At 30.6% G+C, this 21189-nt stretch overlaps 1 protein-coding gene across 6 annotated transcripts in view; it reads left to right on the top strand.

Moving 5' to 3' along the window:
• LOC144847859 (myotubularin-related protein 13-like) overlaps nucleotides 1-17114 on the top strand; it is a 52746-nt gene extending 35632 nt beyond the window's left edge. For 4 of the 6 annotated variants that reach the window (XM_078704401.1, XM_078704398.1, XM_078704397.1 and 1 more), the window contains 14 exons: nucleotides 4923-5107; nucleotides 5518-5691; nucleotides 5903-6007; nucleotides 6496-6681; nucleotides 7192-7318; nucleotides 8314-8385; nucleotides 10019-10182; nucleotides 10721-10945; nucleotides 11514-11693; nucleotides 12179-12308; nucleotides 12585-12746; nucleotides 13277-13398; nucleotides 13876-14013; nucleotides 14523-17114. In XM_078704401.1, coding sequence (XP_078560527.1) covers nucleotides 4923-5107; nucleotides 5518-5691; nucleotides 5903-6007; nucleotides 6496-6681; nucleotides 7192-7318; nucleotides 8314-8385; nucleotides 10019-10182; nucleotides 10721-10945; nucleotides 11514-11693; nucleotides 12179-12308; nucleotides 12585-12746; nucleotides 13277-13398; nucleotides 13876-14013; nucleotides 14523-14618 — 2066 coding nt within the window. In that variant the 3' untranslated portion in view covers nucleotides 14619-17114. The remainder of the gene's footprint in view (nucleotides 1-4922; nucleotides 5108-5517; nucleotides 5692-5902; nucleotides 6008-6495; nucleotides 6682-7191; nucleotides 7319-8313; nucleotides 8386-10018; nucleotides 10183-10720; nucleotides 10946-11513; nucleotides 11694-12178; nucleotides 12309-12584; nucleotides 12747-13276; nucleotides 13399-13875; nucleotides 14014-14522) is intronic. The other 2 variants (XM_078704400.1, XM_078704399.1) reach the window with 2 other exon arrangements.
• Nucleotides 17115-21189: the final 4075 nt, after the last annotated feature.

Raw genomic sequence — 21189 nt, 5'->3', positions numbered from 1 at the left:
ATTAATTAAAAAAATGATGTATAACATTGAACATTTTATAAATTTTTAAATTTGTGTTCTACATTATGTACAGCACACTGAGAGCTTGCTTATTTGCGATATAAGAAAGAACTAAAAATGTCCTCTTAAGCTCTCAAAATGTGATGTGCCCATATATAGACACGATGATGTCATATCACTACCATATTTGGGCACATCACATTTTTGTCACATAAAGTTTGATAGATCATTATGGAACTTCATGATATCTATTGTACTGCTACTTCCATCATCATAATTATTACCATTTGCTTTTGTCCACTCATAACATGATTTCTGCTAAAATCAACGAAACCATGTGAAGACATTACAACATGAAAGCAAATTTAATTTGATAAATTTAAATATGAATTTCGGATAACTATATTAGTAATAATAATACTGAAATAGAAATTAGATAATCATAAAGATATTATATTTGAAATTCATATAGCATGTCTTTTATGAATAAAAATAATTGTCATTAGTAGTATTAAAATTAGTTGTCAATTTAGTTTTTTTTCAATTGAGGAAAATATATTCTATTATACTATTTCAGGAATAAATCAATTTCAAAATTTGTTGGTACAATATATCTCTTCCTCAATTGAATATAGCAAAGATCTTATACTGACAAACTGGGAAACACTTTCTTATTACAAAGAGTCATAAAAACCGTCCCTATTATTTCTATCATTACTGTTGTTATGGAAAGTTTCCAGTATAAGATATAAGATTTTTGTCATATAGTGTACATATACCTGTAGTATAGCAAAGCATCTATTAGTATAGTGTGTACTGTAGTTCATTTTATTTTAGTAACTGGTTTTTTGTTGTAGATTAACTTGATTTTTTTAAATATGGTTTAAATTTTCTATTTAATTTATATTAATTTTTAATTATTTGTTGTGATTTAGTAATTTCTGTTTGTATTTGACATAAATTAGCAACCAATCAAATTAAACAAATAATTTTTTTTTATGATTTATGTTTTGATTATTATAAATTATTATTTATTTATTTTATTAAATTAATTATTAATATTATAAAGCAATGAATGAAATGCAAACAGTTATAGCTTTATTTATGTATTTATGTTTGCATGTGCATTCTTTGGCACGTGATATTATATAGACCAAAATTAAAATCTATTATTACTTTTTGTTTTCAATATTATTTGTTTCCTTCACTATATGTAAAATATAATGAACTATGCCGTTAGTTTATTACAATGTACGTCAGTAAATAGTAGTAGCTTTGGAGACTATTGGTACAAATATAATAATATATATGAATGTGTGTTGGTACTGTATACGTAAAAGAAACCTCTAAACACATTTTTTAACATCAAAGCTTGGTTCCCACTAGAGACGCAATGCAAGTACATAACGCAACGTAAGTGATTTGACCAATCACAAGCAATGGATTATTCGAACAAACGCTTGTGATAGGTCAACATGCTTGCGTTCCGTCTACGTCCTTGCATTGCGTCCTAGTGGGAACAAAGCTTTAATGATTTACCTGCAATAAGAATATAGATAATGGTATTGCCTCATACTACAAAATTTATAGAATTTCTACTTTTCAAAATTACAACTAAAATTACAAGGTTTCATACCTATAACAGTATAAAACAATATCTATCTGTACACATAAAGATTAGTGTCAAAATTACTCTTACACCACCCACTGTGGCACCACCTCTCCTCTTTTTGGCACCCTGCCGTCACTGCCTATCCTCACATCTTTTCCTATTCCCATCACTTTTCCAGAGGTAGCTATGTACCAATAATCTCCAAAGTGCTATTTACCTACTGACTTTAACTTCTATATTATGATTTGTTTTTATATCTATTTGTTTACACTCTATATATTTTGAGTTGCCGTTTGTTTGGACCACTACTTACCTTTATACTGAGCAAGCACCGGAGCTTCTTTGCTTTATAGACTGTAGTAGACACCATATAATGGCTAATTAATAATAACTACTCATTACTAACTAACACACTCTCAATACATTATTAATATATGACACTTATTTCATTTATTGATAACAGCTTCTATTAAATTACAATCTTAATTAACATCTTTTTATTATTTGAACATCATAAATTTTACATAACTGTAAAATTATTTTGAATTTTGATTTTGATACAATTATGTTGTAAGCAAAACAAGACAAAACATGCTTTGTAGGGTAGAAAGTAGACAGAAATGTCTTTAAAAAAAATACTTGCTTAAAAAGTTCTAAACACGAAAGTTACAGAAAATAGCTTTATAACTATAAAGCATATTCTGGAATATTCGTTGTTGCTGTGGCAGAGATTTCTGTAATGGAAACAGTTTATCTCTGTATTAATACAGTACAATGATTTACACAATTGGATGATCCTTTTGAACACATTCCCATACTTATTTTTCATGACAATACCAGCCATAATAGTATAGATAATAAATAAATAAATGTATCCCCTCCCTTTATTTTGAATTACATTTGCAATTAGTGTGATCCCTGCCCTCCTTCTGAAGTGGTGTGAAATAATATCTATAAATAGTATAGTAAGTATACAACATGGCAGTGCTTTTCCCTAGTAATATACTAATAGTGAAATATAGAAATGAGTGTGACTGTGTTTAGCATTGTGTGTAATAACATTACATAGAAATTATGTATATTCAGTGTTGTGCATTTTAGGGATTTGTAGATCATTGCCCTTAAGCTCTGTCTACACTATCAACTTTATGTGATATGACCATATATAGATATGATAATGTCACACCACTACCATATTTGGCCATATCACTACCATATTTGGGCACATTACACTAGTTTGATAGTGTAGACGAGCTTTACAAATTATAAAATTGTGTGTTGCTGTTCCATGTCAGTGTGTTTACTGTATTGCTGTGCCAGTTTATGTTGATTACACAGAACCCAGTTTACTTAGCATTTTATGTTGATTGAATGGAGATCTTGTACAAGTGTATGTAGTCAAAATGTGAGCACAGTCAAATTGCACATCAACTCAAGACCGATTACTGTTTTATCCCTTTTAAATGCGCACAATATATTCCGTACATTTACACTACAAGTTTACTTTTTGCGGAATCTGGTGTTTTTAGTGTTTGTTTTGAGTGCCATCCTACCAATTTAGTTTTAGTGTATGTGCAGATGTGACTATATTGTGTACTGTAGTGTGATGTTACAGTGTGGACTGTCCTCATAAATGTTTTACAATTTACAAACAGTACTAGTTTTATTTTGTATAACCTTTTGTTTTATGTGAAGACTTTAAGGGATATAAACACTTTATGTTGTAAAAGGGTTAAAATTGTAGCATAGTTATAAATGTGTGGGTAATTATCGTTTAGCACACAGGTGTTGGATACTAATTAACATAGTAGTATTCCAGGTGGCTACACATAACGGTGACAGTAGCTTTATAGAGTAATAATTAGCTATATGGATTTATAACAAGCACAAATAGTTAGTGGATAAAATGTCTCTCACTCTGGTTTTTCATGCTTTTGTTCAATTAATGATTGTTAAAATGATTTCAATTTTTATGCCACATATTCATGCTTTATTTTAATAGATCAGAAACTTTCAATATTCTGATTTTTTAAGAGTATTTGCGATTTTTACATCTTTTGCTTTTCCAGCTCTCAACATTTTAAAATCATAACAGTGCGCAGTGTGTTATTACAAATCACTTCCATATAATACAGATTTGTTTAATATGACCAATTATGACAACAAATACCTAAAGACTAACTTAAGTGAAATTCAGAAACAAGACTTTGGTAAATACTTACTTAATACAATCCAAGTATTCCTAAAATTTGTGGTCATATACAACATTTAAAATCATTCAAATTATAATATTGATGATTTAAGATGATTTCAAGGCAAATATGTTGAGATATATTCTCCATCTAAAATGTATTTCAAAGTCTAAATAATGGTTTTTACTTGTTTTAAATTATATTAATATGTATCTTTATTTCGAAGAAAAATACATTTGCATCCAAAATAAAATTACAATAATATTTAAATATAAAAATGATATAAAAAAGTTCAAATATAAATATTAAAAAATCTTCGATAAATTGTACGCTTATTCTTCATCTGAAATGTTTATGTTAGGAGTCACGTTCAAACTAAAATAATATTTGAAAATGAATTGAAATAAAAAAAAACCACATCACAATAACTATTTAGAAAGAAAAAATGTAGTCATGAGTAGGTGCTTAATCTTTGAAATAGCACCAATTTCCATAGAACCCATAAAAATAGCATTCTTACTCATATTATCTTTGGTCTAAAAGCCTTATTCAGTACATATAAAATTAGAACAGGCCTTAGCCATAAAACCGACCTCGACGACCATAGTTCCCGTAGGTAGAACAATTAAGTCTTCTCAAGAAGGAATAATGTACACTTCTAAACCCTGCAGTGCTTTTTTCAAGAAGAATAGGGAGTAACCCTGATGTGCTGGTCCACCTCAGCCCCTGTCGTCATGGATAGACAAATGAGCACTGTTTGGTGGTATAGCTACTGTATTTCGCACAAGGAACATTAGGAGAGATGAAAATTGTCTTAGTCAGCTGCACTTTAAGACGGTGTACTGTCAAAGAAATTAATATATGAATGAAGAAAGCCATAAGCAACAGTACCTTCATGTTTCTTTTGGTCAAAATATAAAAAATAATCTTTTTAAAAATCAAAGTAAACATTATTAGCATCACATCACTATCACTGCCTCGGTAAACATAACTCACCACAACGTCAAAATCACAAAAAAAAAGCTTTATTAAAATTCAACTTTGGTGTCCAAGTATCAAACGCTTCTGATACTTCCACCACAATCTCAAGCTCTGCTTTGCTCTCGTTGGTTGCTCAGGAAATTTAAGGTCAAGCGGTCGTTCAAACACTCTGGTACTGCCCTCAAGAGCCTCTTTTAAATCTCTTACTCTTGGACATCGTTCAGTGAACCGCAATGGTGGAATTCCAGATGGAGACCAAGGCAAGTCACAAGAGTCACGGAAAGCTTCTATGTATGTATTTGGAGAGAAGTCACAGATGAGGGTAAGTACCTCAAGCTCTCACCAGAGCTGTTATGGAAACTTAAAAAGTGAAGGACGAAATTTATCTTTGAGCCTAGTCTAGTAATACTGTATCTTGTTAGTACACATCTCTGTAAACTGAATTATGTAAAAACCTGAACAAAGATAACTGAGAAAAGATTTTAATACAGTAAAACCCTTTCTTTGAAACTAACAGGGGATTCAAAGCCCTATTCACTATCAAAGGGATAATTGGTTGGAGTCCCTTTGATAGGGGTCTAAAACAAAATCTTTAGACAGACTTCCTGAAAACCAGAAACTCTTTCAAAACCAGAATTTCCTTATGGTCCCAAATTTGTTCTTATAATTCGGTCTCTGGTTTTATAAATTTGATCGATTAATGAAATAATCATCTATTTCTAATTATTACAGACATTCAAGATTGAAGGAATTAAATGCGAGTTCATTCCATACGAGTTCACTGAAGTACGTCAGATGAAAGCTAGCTATAAGAAGTTAATGAAGGCTTGTGTTCCAAGTGCAACATCCACTGAACCCGAGATGGCTTTCCTTAAACTTGTCGAAGATTCAGAATGGTTGCCACAGGTGCGTAATGTACTGTAAAACCTCGAAAAAAAGCCCATGATGTGCCCATATATGGTGTCATATCATACCATATTTGTGTATATCACCACCATATTTGGGCACATCACACTTTTTTTGTCAAACTAGTTTGATAGTATAGACAGAGCTTTATACGTTATTTCCATCAACATCCTGTGACTTGTCTTCATGTCTTCAATTTTCTTTTGTTCAGATTCAAACATTAATGCAACTTGCAGGAGCTGTGGTGGACCTAATTGATTTTCAAGGTTCTTCTGTCATGGTCAGTTTTGAAGATGGATGTGATTTCACAACACAGGTTAGTTTAGATGGTGCTCTCAGAATTTGGAAAAATATTTTCTTCAGGTACCATTCTCAAATTATTATTGTAGTTATGTAAAGAGAACCGTGAAAGAAGAAATCTGGTAATATAATGTAAGTTGAGATCACTTATTGTATCATGGATAGAGAGAACCTTTATATAGCTTGCAGGTTAAGAAGAAACATTACAGTAAAAAAGGTGACCTCTTTATTTAAAAAGTAACAAGTTGTAACCAGGTTTGCATAGTTTGAAGACAATTTTGTGGAAAATCTCTGGAGAAAAACTCAACGGTGAGAGGCCTTTGTTTTTTGTTCCGAGATGTCCCGAGTTGTTTCTACGCAATGCTATTAAACTGACCAATCAAAGTAATCAAATAGCGCCCAACTATACTTTATCCCGAAATTTCTCAAGGATTTAAGCAGATTACAAAGGGTTTAAGGGAACATGTTGATAGACTAGCCACTTCCAATTTTGAATTTCTACAGGTGGTGTCTTTAGCAGAGTTGTTAATGGATCCTTACTACCGTACCTTTGAGGGCTTTAAAGTACTCATTGAGAAGGAATGGCTTGCGTTTGGTCATCGGTTCACGCATCGTGGAAACCACACGTTACAGCATCAAACTAGTGGATTCGCACCAGTTTTCCTACAGTTTCTCGACTGTGTTTATCAGGTATACCAGACTTGCAGGTTCAGATCTTTGTATATTTAAATTAAAATTTAAATTAAAACATTTTCTTCTGGCAAGAATTCAAATTGATTGAGCTGTCATGGGTATTTTATTTTTTTATTAATTTAATACTTATTTATAAAGTCTGGTCTCCCAGAGTGCCCAGTTATGATCAGTGGCTGTGGGTGACAGTTACTGTATGTGTACTAGTACACCGGAGTGACCCCCTACTCGTCTTGAAAGATGTACTAGGTTTTTAAAGTGCACATGAGCTAGATGTGTACACTGACCTACAGTTTATAGTCATCCGAGAAGACTCATTCTACCACCAGAACCATGGAGTGGGTGAGTCTTGAACCCTTGCCGATGTTATGGCTAAGTAATTATGGTTCCAGTGTCTTAACCACTCATCCACTCACTCACTAAATATAAAATAGTGTCCTCTTTTGAAAAAAAAACCCACTTTTTTACTTGTTCAATTAAAAATCTTACAACCAGCTTTTTGTCTTGTAGGTGCATCGTCAGTTTCCTCTGTCTTTTGAATTCAACCAGCACTTCTTACAAATGCTAGCCTACCACCATGTATCAAATCGCTTTAAGACGTTCATGTTAGATTCTGAGTATGAGCGCTTTGAAGTCGGTAAGTCCAATGTTTTATTTAATAGAAATAAGTCAAATTTAAATCCAAAACTGAATATGAAATACTTTTATTGTTATTTTTACTTGAATAAAATACTTGATATTATTACTTTACTTAAATTAAAAAAATGTAAAATTCCTAGAGTATCCACCTAAAGCTGCATTCACACTTGGGTAGTTTTACACTATTATACAGTAGCTGCAGTTTATAACTGATTTCTTTTTTCACTATAAAAGTAATAATACAGTATTAGTAAACTATTTTTGTTGGTGTGGAATAATAAATAAAATAATATACTGCTTTGATTAACAGGCGGAGAAATGTTTAAAATTACTATGTGCATGCTATAAAACCATTGCATACAAACAAGTTTTTCTAAATAGTGTTTATTAGTATTATATTCTATCTATAGCATTTGTTTCATCCAAAGCTATTTTGAATTATTCCACATATAATGCATGCATGTATTGTAGAGAATACTTAGACAGGCTGGTATGTTTTTAGAAGTATATTTGTGGAGGAAGCGGTTGAAACTTAAATTGAATCCTTATACCCCTCATTTGGAACCCTCCTATCCAGAAGATGTCCCTATTAAAAGGAAACAAATGAGGGGGAATATATGTACTATATACTGTACACTACAGGCAACCCCTATTTGGGGGGAACCTCTATTTGGATTACACCCCTATTAAGGAGACACTTGGTTTTGTCCAAATGTGTCCCCTTAATAGGGGTGCTTCTGTATATTTACTTTATTTTCTATACCCTTTGCTATATAATAACCATATGCATGTATTTAAAAACAAAAACCTGAACTAAACTAGTTTGACAAAAAATTGATGTGCCCAAATATGGTAGTGATATCACCAAACATGGTAGTGATATGACATCATTATGTCCATATATGGGCACATCACATTTTTTTTGTCACATAAAGTTTGATAGAGCTTAAGAATAAATAATATATTGGTCGTCCTTCTCTTTGGGGTTGTTAGAGAGTTTGATTGTGGACGATAGTAGTAGAGATTGTGGCGTGTCCATCCAAGTTACCGATTATGATAATACAGGTTTGTTAACACTCGCATGAAATTTGCTTGCAAAAAAATAAAATGCTTTTTTGGCAAGCATGTTTTGTATATTTCATAACACTCATTGTTTCTTATTTGGTTATTAGTTAAAATACACAGTTACTTTTGTTTTGAATGATATAAGCTAGGCACTGTGTTTTGCTATGCTATATTCTGCATCTCACCGTTTCTAAAAGCTTTATTTTCATTTTGATATTTTAGCAGATTGATTAACTACAACAAAAAGTCATTTTTTTTTACATTTTGATTTTGTGAAAATAAATAATGGGTTACCTGAACGAACCAGTATTTATGTAACGTTCTGTTTTTAAGGATATATAATTATAAACACAATTTCTCATTAAATACATTATAGTTTAAGTATCCCCTTCCATTTGGACATTCCTATTAAGATAAGATAGATAAAAAATAAATTAATTAAAAAAATGTAATACCTAAGAGGTTGCTTGATCTGTGTTGTATTGTACATTATGTTTTATTCAATCAACTTCCATGACATGTTGAGAAAATTAATGAATTGAAGAAAAAATATACCGTAAATCTTCTAATAGTAACTCACACTCTAATAGTAACCCCCCTTCTAATATTAACCCATGGGAGTTACTATTAGAGTCACAAAAACTTATGATATTTTGAAAATAAGGAGATAATGCATGTTGATCTTGGGAGGGGGGGAGGATTGAGTGTGATTGAGTTTTTAAAATAAAGTTAGACTTCAACCAAATTTGTTTATTCGTAACTGTTTTATTATTATGAGTTGCTGCCTGGAAAATTTGGCGGGTGGGTTACTATTTTCAGGTGCCTAATTTAAGATTAGTAATAGTAGCCCACTACTCTAATAATAGTTACCCCTTTCTAATAGTAACCCACCCTAAAAAACAATCAAAGAATAATAACCCAGGGTTACAATTAGAAGATTTACGGTATACTTGAAAAGGAATTGAAAATATTTTAAGCTTTTATTACTTCAGATTTCTTTGTTGAAATCAAATGTCCTGATGTACCAACTAATTGTCATACGAAGAACACTTATCTTTCACGTAATCACTGGCACATTGCTTGCATACAGTATTCCACATTTTTAATATATATATATTTATTACTAGCTTTCATTTGTGTAATGTTCATCATTTTCCTTTTTTCTTCTCTTCATCTTTTACTTTGGTGAACATTGGAATTAACAGAATTATGTAAGTACTGTTGCTTGTTATACTAACGGCATGTTTGTCTTTTGTTTTTGTGATTTAATTTTGTTGATTTTTGGTGAACTAAATAAGAACAACACAAATTTAAAAAAAAATTCTATTTGGTTATTTTTTTTCTTGTTAAACGAAACTTAAAATGTGTACAAATTGCAGCCATAATAATGTCACAGGTTTGAGATACTATTCGACAATAGTTCTTGTTTTTCTGAAATCACCAGTTTTAAGCTTTGTGTACTTAATTGAACCCATGACATCTTTCCTAATAAGTGTTGGTTACTTTGATCAAGGCAATCTAACAGGACACTGAGCTTGTCCTTTGATCTTTCACTAAAATGTAGATCATAAGGTGACCCTATGTCTAAATGAGATGATAAACATGAACTAACTAAACTGTTTTAAATATTTAGATCAAGTAATTAGTGATGACAGGCCTCGGATGAGCAGGATAGATGAGATGGGAGATAATGATAACGGAGCAACTCCTAGTGTAAGGTCATTCTGGGAGTATGTTGATAAACTAAATAACAAGTCTACCATCTTCTACAATGTTTTCTACTCAGAGGAGGCACAAGTATGTTATTTTTAGTAGAACTAGTAATTTTTTTATACTAAATTATTTTATGTTTTTTATTTTATACAAATTTGGTTGCTGGCTCATTTGAAATATGTATGTACTTTGCTTAAGCTCCCCTGTCTTTTATTTTTATGATTGTGTCATATTGTTTATTATAAGCTGGTCAAATAAACAAATGAAATGAACATAAACATTCAAATTTATCATTATTTTTCATGAGTTGTAGGTGATTTTGTTGATAATCATTGAGGAATTGATTTTAAAAAAGATGTGAAAATATAGGATTTAATATAAAACTAAAAGTACTACATTAGATGAAATACTATGCATTTACACTTGCGGCAAACAATTTTTTTTTTTATTACTAAACTTTGTTTAATGAGGGTGATTCTTAACAGCCGAGGCTGACATGCATGCATTCAAAACTTTAAAAACGATACATATAAAAAAAGGAAAAATAGACCAATATATATTGTAAATATGTGTTGAATTGTGAATTTAATTTAAAAAGAATTGTTATGTTTCATGATTTCAGTCAAGAGTTCTAAGACCATATGCCAACATATCCAGTTTGAAGATCTGGGATTATTACCTAATGGAGCATCTTAGCTGCGGACCAGCATTTGATTGCGAGTTATTTGATGCCGCAAGAAATGAAGATAACGAGGCACCATTGTCGCCTGCAGATAGATGCGTTGTTAATGCGTGCTATCAAAACGTTGCCCAGGCTGATCCAGATATGCAACGATGGCTGTTGAATGTAAGTTTTACCTTTTTAGATGTATGATTCCCATGCTAATCATCTGGGGATTGTAAAAGGAATGGAAAACAACGCACTAAACATGTGAAAATGTTTGTTACTCTTCATTTTTCACATTTCGACATTTTATGAATTTCTGAATTTCTATATTTATTCTTAGATTATCTATTTTGTATTTTACACAATACACATTTTTCCTGAGATTGTAAAAAGAGATGGAAACTATTATACTACTATATCAATGGCTGTATAAACATGCGTAGATGTTTGCTACGCTTCGTTACCCACAACCACAATCAACATATTTCATTTTTTATTATCTTATCTTATTTCTTATTTAACTGTTTCCCATATCAATATGTCTGTTTTTTGTACTACTCATCCATGTAATTTCTCTATAATTTTAACTATTTTTCTACAAATACTAAAATTCAGTGTTTTATGCTGCAATGTATTTTTTTATGGATATGCTAATATATGATTGAATAAAGATACCGAATATATAGTTGATTCAAGTTACCTTTAATCTTAATACTTATTTATCGCTGTGTTTTTTTTTTCATTTCAGGAGATAATTCAATTAGAAACGGACCTTAACATTGATAAACCATCGTCATGGAAGACAATTATTGAGAGTTTTAACGAGTCAATGCAATCAAAAGCAAAGTTAGTATCACCAGTGACGGAAGAAGCCAAAGCCCATGGAACGTCAATCCACAAGCGGATAACCATGGACATCTTAATCAGGGTAAAAACTTGAATCAAATTTTTCCATACAGAAATGCCCTAAAGATGTCTAGTTTGACAAAAAAAAAGTGTGCCCAAATATGTTAGTGATATATCGTGTCCATATATGGGCATATCACATTTTTTTGTCAAATAAAGTTTGATAGTGTAGATAATATTTGTTCTTATAGTGCTTTATAGGACAATGCTTTTAAGTGCTTCACATTATTACTCCCATCATTGTTGTTATAAAACATGTATGGAAACATACTCATGCAGCTAGTAATCAGCGCAAAGTTGTGTCTTGACCTAACTGGGTACCCATTTATACACCTGGGTTGAGAGGCAAACATAAGTAAAGTGTCTTGCCTAAGGATACAAGCAATGCAGCGAGAGTTGGATTCAAACTCACAATCTCACAATAAGTAATCCAATGTCCAACACACGCCCTCACATAAAGCTTAACAGCTAGTGTCATTTAAATTATATATGCGTTTTTTTTCAAAGGGTAAGAGTGGAGGAGAGTCTCCTCGCGGTTTTGCATCCCACCACCGATTTGAGTCACATGACTTCCAGGAACCCACCAATTGTGATGCTTGCCACCAGGTGATCTGGAACTACATGACTCAGGGATCTGGTAAGAACTCGTTCACTTAAAACCCTCCTTATATAAACTTTTTTTAAATTAGTTTAACAAAAAAGTGTGATGTGCCCAAATATGGTAGTGATATGGCATCATCATGTCCATGGGCATATCACATAAAGTTTAATAGTGTAGACAGAGCTTGAGACAATGAGGCATTCATGTTTCTCCATAACTTTCACACATACTGTAGAGTATGGTGTTTTTTCAATTAAAATGTAAGTTATTAACATAATGTTGACATTAATAACATGTTCTTGTAATTTGCAGGGATGATATGTGCAGATTGTGGTTTTAGTTGTCATGAAAAATGTGTCAATTTAGTACCAAAGCAATGTTTACGGCGAGGTTCATCAAAAGAACCGAGTAATCAAAGTAATAAACAGGCAGAAGATAACAAAATCACCGTACCAGTCAGTAATGACACAGAAAGTATGTTTGTTTTACTTATTTCCTAATAGTCAAAATGATTCTACTGCAGTTACTGCAGTAACTAAATGTTTTTGTTCCCAGGTCAATAGTCATCACAATTTTAAGTCAAAATTCTAACCTAATACTGTAGTAAGTTTGGGCAACCTCTGTATACGTATGGGTAAAATTGTTGTACTATGTCACACATTCTGTGTAGCTTGACATCAGTACCATATGTGATAACGATTTTCCTTGTGGTTTGATGTGCGGATTGCATTTCACACATTTAAGATTTGTTCATTGACAATTAAGTTGTTAAATGTGATACAGATCACATGTTACCAGCAAAATCTTAAACATAAATTATTCAAGAAAATTCAGAGAGAGATTTAGTATAAAATTGTTTCAAGAAAATGGCAGAAGTAAAAAATGTTGAAAATTGAAACGTATCCGTATACGTGTTGTGACATGGATACGTATGCATATACGTAAATTTGCCCAAACTCTCAGTCACTGACATTCAACAAGGTTATTTATTTTCTGTTTTCTAGCTACGTATTTTTCTGCTAAAGCTGTTGAAACTGTTAGTCATAAAGGTTATTTATACAAGCGAGGCGCTAGGTTACGTCAATGGAAACAAAGGTACTTCAAGTTAGATCCCAACAAGCACCAGGTATGCCTCGTTTTTGTATTACATTTTTGCACAATAAAGAAAACAGTACCCCCCTTCTTTATTAAGATGACATTTTCCCATGAAATGAACAAGGGGAAATATATGTTTTTACACTATGGCCAACACCTGTTCAGAGGGGACACTCTATTAAAGCCAATTTACACAGACGCTTAGCTTGTCCCATGTTGAATCTGTATCTATTCTTAGCGGAAACCATTGGCCTTTAAGGGGACTTTTTAGTCCTGAAGGTGTCCCATTACGTGTTCTACTGTTCATATTTGTAACATACAAATAGAATGATGCTTTACATATGCAGTAAAACAAAAACTTTAAAAGGATTTTTAAAATACCCATGTAACGCACAAGAAGTAGCAACTGTTAAAAATCTAAGGCACTTGTTTTAGTGATTTATTAATAATCAATAATTAATACTATAAGGCAATTGTTTATAGTGCTTTACTACTTGTTTCATTATAGCTTCGTTACTATGACCCAGAAGACGAGGAAACTTGTAAAGGGACAATCGATCTAAAAGAAGTAGAGACTGTGAAACATGACAACTACTCCAGCAACTTGCCAGGTGTTCCTAAGCTAGATGACAATTCTTTCATATATGTAAGTAATTCATCCATATATGGAAGTAATATGTTTATATATGGAACTAATTCACCCATATATGGAAGTAATTTGTTTTTATATGGAACCAATTCATCCATTTATTTAAGTATTCTGTCTATAATATAAAGTAATTCATTGATATGTAAGTAATTCCTCTATATATTTAAGTATGATAACACTGAAACATTGTATGAATGCATATTAATAGGGGGTCTTAAGCTTTGTCTACACTATCAAACTTTATGGGACAAATTAAAGTGAGGTGCCCATATATAGACATGATGATGTCATAACATTACCTAATTTAGGCATGTCACTACGATATTTGGGTACCTCACACTTTTTATCACTCAAAGTTTGATATTGTAGACAGAGCCAAAGTAATTCCTCTATATATTTAAAGTATGATAACACTAGCACATTGTATTCATGCATATTAATAGGTGGGAGGAGCCTAAGAGCTGTAGAAGAATAATAATTGATGCTTTATATTGATTTGATTTCAGATGAAGACAAGTACAAGATATTACCATTTTCTTGCCAATAATAAAAAAGAAGCTGACGAATGGATTAATAAGATACAAGACTGCATCACAAATTAAAACAGATGGACATAATGGTGACAGAGACACATCTGGTGACAATTGCATCACACAGTATGTCACAAAAAAATGTTTGACCTTTAAAACATCAAATAACAAGAAGAAGTCATCTAATGTCATTGATGTTAATGACGATGATAAAATGACATTTGTAAAGATGATGTGTGATGACATCATCAATATGATGACGTCAATATGAAGGTGACAACTTGTAATCAACTAAACAGGGTCAAATCTAAACAAAGTATAAATGATGCTGGCAATTTATCATCTATGTCACGGACCAGATCCTGAATGGGTTCAAAGGTTACAGTTCATAGTTCATCACACTAATAACATTTGCTTTATTTGTTCAGGTTGTTGCTTTACCACATTGTGAATTGCTAGTTTTGTGGAGACAATCGTCGGTACATGTATTTATTAAAGTGAAAAGAATAACATATGATTGCAATCTATTTGAATAGCAATAACATGCATACGTATTGTGTATATTGTTTATAAGAGAACTATGTTGTAAAAGTGTGTAGATTCATAGTTGATTGCACTATTATAGCGAGGTCATCGTCATAGAAACAGAACACTGTTGTTAGAGTTTAAGCGGGATAAATCCCTTATTGATAATGTGTGCTTGTATTTATAAGTAATAATGTTTTGATATCATTTAGAATCTGGTGTTACTCACAATTACAACATTCTTCACTTTTAATATAGTAATTCCCATTTTAAAGTAATAGAATATATGTAGCATATCACAATAATTGGTGTATAACTTTAAAGGCTGTTCACACTCACATAATCATGATGGTTCACAATACACTGATACAATAATATGAACATATATTTAAGTACATTGAATATAATTGTCTATGGTTAATGTAATATGTTAAAAATATTAATTTGTTCGCAAACGCAAGAATATTCTTAAATGAATAAATTTTACATTTTATATATGGCTGGAATCGGTAATATAACCGGTATAATATTTTTAAACAATTTTTAATATTGTATCATTTTGGTTGTTTGTTTTAGACCACAAAAATATTTGCAAATTTAAAACTATTTTTTCAAAATTTACCATTAAATATTGTTAATTGTACACACAAGAAATATATTTTAGTAAATCGTAAAATATTTTATATGAAATCATACATAATTTACCAAATTTTCGAAATTAAAATAATATTCCCACAGCAGCACTCAACCTATAATCAATCGTTCTGTATTATATAATTATATTTATGATGTGTATTGCTTTGTTAATAATGAAGAAGACATTAATTTATACCGGATAAATTAATCAGAGGCGATGAGGAAAATATTAATGATTAAAGTAACTGGCAAATATGCTATCTTGTTTTATTTAATCGTTCCATTCCAGCATGTATAAAATAAATAGTTGTAGTAAAAATTATATAATGTATTGATTGATATAATTAACTGTAAATTATTAATATAAAATTTTACATAAAAATAGATGTACAAGAATATTAAGATGAGAGGAATGGTGTTATGGTATGATAATATTGAATTTTTAGTTATTATTTTACCCAAGGGTTGTGTGTTTTTCCCCCCGCTGGTTGTTTGATTTTATTAAATTCTGAATTCAGTGTAGTTGCGGATTCTATGAACATGAGTGATATACCCAAAGGTAGTGATATGATATCATCACGTCCATATATGGGCACATCACATTTTTAAAAGTTATTGGTTTAAGATCCATGTCAAATGAAACATCATTGTGCGATTTTTCCCATTCATTCTGCAACTATGACAGATTCTTAATTTGAGGTATAGTCACATATGCGATGGAACTAGTTGACAAAAAAATTTGTGATGTGTCCAAATATGGTAATGATATGACATCATCGTGTCCATATATGGACACATCAAATTTTTTTGTCACATGATGTTTGATAGTGTAAAATGAATGAGAGTAATGGTGTTGTTAGAATTTTCGGTTATATATATCCATGTTATATTCTTTAAAACATCAACGTTGCGAATGTTACTCATTGGCCTGTGACTACAGCAAATTCTTAATTTGAGGTAGCCACATACGCAATTAACTGCACTTGGTTCCAAGGGTTGTGTATGCGATCATCATATTTAAGGAATACAGGAATTGATGAAATATGATCCAAGTGATGGGGTTTTAACATTGCATTAAAAATTATTATGTATAAAATTATAATTCAATTATGAGAATATTTCATCGCACTATATATAGCATTTTAAAACAGGCACATTTGTTTTTTAATCCTAAAACCAGTATATGTGTGTGTTTACCTTATTATTTTATTATGATATTAATGCTTTTATAACCACCATTGTATAATTATGACTAATTAGTACTTTTAATTTTTTTATTATAAATAATAAATATAGTATTGAATATTATTGGTTTTTTCAATTTACAATTATTTTGTTTATTTCAGTATCATCATCAGATATGTATTTAGTAATATGAATGTTGAAAGATAGGGCACTAAAATTAATCTATCATTTAATGGGTTTTTTTTTAATTGACATCAACACTTTTGAAACGTCACTAAAGCTCGGTTTCCACTAGGACGTAATGCAAGGACGTAAGCGCAACGCAAGTGAGTTGACCAATGACAATTGACAGTTTGGACAATCCATCATGTTGTGATTGGTCAATTTAATTGTGGTTCACTTTACGTTCTTTCATTGCGTCTACTCAAGAACTAAGCAAAAAGGAAAGCATTTAATTTCACAGAATTGTATGAAAAATACTTTGTGTCATTTTTATGACATGTAATTTTTGGTATGATCTGACAAATAATCTTCAATCATTAAATAAAATAAAATCTTTTTATTTAAAATAAATAACTGTATATTTATTATATTGCATGCAATATTATTTGTATGCTTTAAAATTAGTTTTTATTAATTTTATTTACAATTTTGTTAAGTATTTAAAAAATTATGCAATTGGGAGTATTTAACCTCACAAAATGATATGTTCTTTCATAGTGTAAATTTAACAATAAGTAATATTACATTATTGTCAATAAATACATGTTATTTATTATTATTTTCATAATACCTTCATACCATGTACTAAATCAATATTTATATTACACTATAGTAAATGCACTATTACCAGTTACTATTGCATGGTGCAAACAATGTACTACAGTAATATAACAATATGTGTATACATTGTACTAATGTATCAATTTTGCACCATGTGTTGATAAATGACACTGTGTACACAGAGTACATAACAATGTGTATGCAATGTACTAATGTATAAATTTTGCACAAAATGTACTAATTATTTCAATTAGTGTGCTAATTTATCAATTAGTACTACAAGTGCACATCATGCTTTGTTTTTCATTATAGGGTAATATACTATTATTATGTACCATTTTATAAGATTATAATCATGCAAATGTATTTTTTCTGTATAATGTATACTGTATATATATATATATATACATAAACTTGTACTATGGTAAGTGTATATATACAGTATTTTAGGCTACATATATGTGTTATTGCATTGAGCTTTTCCTAACAAAATCTAGTATGTTCAAATCCTTTTGTTTTGTTTTCTCATAATTATAAAAGTTTTATAATAAATAAGTGTTATTGTAAGTAGAGTTCCTTTTTATACATTGTAGTGCATATAGACTTTAATATCACTTCATCGATTTCTATGTAAGATAGAGAAGATAGTAAACTTTTGATTCAGATGTAAAAATTATTTGCAATCCTTATAATTTTAAGTTCCATTTCGTAAACCAGATTTTGGTCATTATGTGAAGCAATGACTCTGTATATATTCGTTAGTGCAATCAATGTTATGAAATTTACACTTTTTTTTATTTATATGTTAGTAATAATTTAATTTCTTGTGTGTGTGGTTGTAAGTCTGGGGTTTAAATAAATTGCTTGTGGATGGACGTCACTCCTTCACTATGTTTTTAGTCATAATATCATTTTAGTTAACATTAATGCAATTTTTGTTTGAGAAAAAATTGTTAATCGGTCATTCTCAAAATGTATTGTTAACACATTTTTATATTTTGTTGAATTCATGTATTGAGGATTCATACAGCATAGACTGCTAATGTTATTATATCTTTTATTATTACAATAAATTATTCCATCTGTTTTATCATGGGAAATTAAATTTGTGGTTTTTTGATATATTTTTTTACAGTGAGTATACATTATGTACATATTATGCATTCCCAAACAAGGTGTTTTTTTAAAATCCCTGTTAAAAAAAATTAAAGGAGTCGATATTTTAGGAATTTTTCGAAAAATGCCCAAATTTCAACCCTTTTATTTTTCGACAAAACTGTGTATTATGGCTCTATAAGTTGCTGCCAAGCAATATATGCGCACATATAGCAATATTATCGCATAATTATTGAATTCTAAAAAGTCGATATATTAGGCATTTTTGGAAAAAAAATCCCTGTGCTATAGTACAGGGATTTTTTCGAAAAATGCTAAAATTTAAACTCTTTTATTTTTCGATAGAACTGTGTATTATGGCTCTATAAGTTGCTGCAAAGCAATATATGCGCACACGATATTTTGGGCATTTTTGGAAAAATAGCAAATTTTCGACCTTTTTATTTTTTGACATAAATGGTTACTATAGCATAATAAACATGCGCAGAGTCGAATAATGGGTTCTGCGCATGTCAATTGTGCTATAGTAACCAGTTTTATCGAAAAATAAAAAGATCGAAAATTTGCCATTTTTTGAAAAATCCCTGTACTATAGTACAGGAAAATTTTCGAAAAATAGCAAAATTTCGACCTTTTATTTTTTGACATAAATGGTTACTATAGCATAATAAACATGCGCAGAGTCGAATAATGGGTTATGCGCATGTCAATTGTGCTGTAGTAACCAGTTTTATCGAAAAATAAAAAAGTCGAAAATTGGCAATTTTTTGAAAAATCCCTGTACTATAGTACAGGAAAATTTTCGAAAAATAGCAAAATTTCGACCTTTTATTTTTTGACATAAATGGTTACTATAGCAGAATAATGGGTGCTGCGCATGTCAATTGTGCTATAGTAACCAGTTTTATCGAAAAATAAAAAGGTCGAAAATTGGCCATTTTTTGAAAAATCCCTGTACTATAGTACAGAGAAATTTACGAAAAATAGCAAATTTTCGACCCTTTTATTTTTTGACATAAATGGTTACTATAGCATAATAAACATGCGCAGAGTGGAATAATGGGTGCTGCGCATGTCAATTGTGCTATAGTAACCACTTTTGACATAAATGGTTACTATAGCATAATAAACATGCGCAGAGTCGAATAATGGGTTCTGCGCATGTCAATTGTGCTATAGTAACCAGTTTTATCGAAAAATAAAAAGGTCGAAAATTGGCCATTTTTTGAAAAATCCCTGTACTATAGTACAGGGAAATTTTCGAAAAATAGCAAATTTTCGACCTTTTTATTTTTTGACATAAATGGTTACTATAGCATAATAAACATGCGCAGAGTCGAATAATGGGTTCTGCACATGTCAATTGTGTTATAGTAACCACTTTTGACATAAATGGTTACTATAGCATAATAAACATGCGCAGAGTCGAATAATGGGTTCTGCGCATGTCAATTGTGCTATAGTAACCAGTTTTATCGAAAAATAAAAAGATCGAAAATTGGCCATTTTTTGAAAAATCCCTGTACTATAGTACAGGAAAATTTTCGAAAAATAGCAAAATTTCGACCTTGAGAAAAAATTGTTAATCGGTCATTCTCAAAATGTATTGTTAACACATTTTTATATTTTGTTGAATTCATGTATTGAGGATTCATACAGCATAGACTGCTAATGTTATTATATCTTTTATTATTACAATAAATTATTCCATCTGTTTTATCATGGGAAATTAAATTTGTGGTTTTTTGATATATTTTTTTACAGTGAGTATACATTATGTACATATTATGCATTCCCAAACAAGGTGTTTTTTTAAAATCCCTGTTAAAAAAAATTTAAGGAGTCGATATTTTAGGAATTTTTCGAAAAATGCCCAAATTTCAACCCTTTTATTTTTCGACAAAACTGTGTATTATGGCTCTATAAGTTGCTGCCAAGCAATATATGCGCACATATAGCAATATTATCGCATAATTATTGAATTCTAAAAAGTCGATATATTAGGCATTTTTGGAAAAAAAATCCCTGTGCTATAGTACAGGGATTTTTTCGAAAAATGCTAAAATTTAAACTCTTTTATTTTTCGATAGAACTGTGTATTATGGCTCTATAAGTTGCTGCAAAGCAATATATGCGCACACGATATTTTGGGCATTTTTGGAAAAATAGCAAATTTTCGACCTTTTTATTTTTTGACATAAATGGTTACTATAGCATAATAAACATGCGCAGAGTCGAATAATGGGTTCTGCGCATGTCAATTGTGCTATAGTAACCAGTTTTATCGAAAAATAAAAAGATCGAAAATTGGCCATTTTTTGAAAAATCTCTGTACTATAGTACAGGAAAATTTTCGAAAAATAGCAAAATTTCGACCTTTTATTTTTTGACATAAATG

Source organism: Antedon bifida, chromosome 7, assembly GCF_963402885.1.
Source record: "Antedon bifida chromosome 7, ecAntBifi1.1, whole genome shotgun sequence".
NCBI lineage: Eukaryota > Metazoa > Echinodermata > Crinoidea > Comatulida > Antedonidae > Antedon > Antedon bifida.
This window is presented reverse-complemented; position numbering and strand designations above follow the sequence as displayed.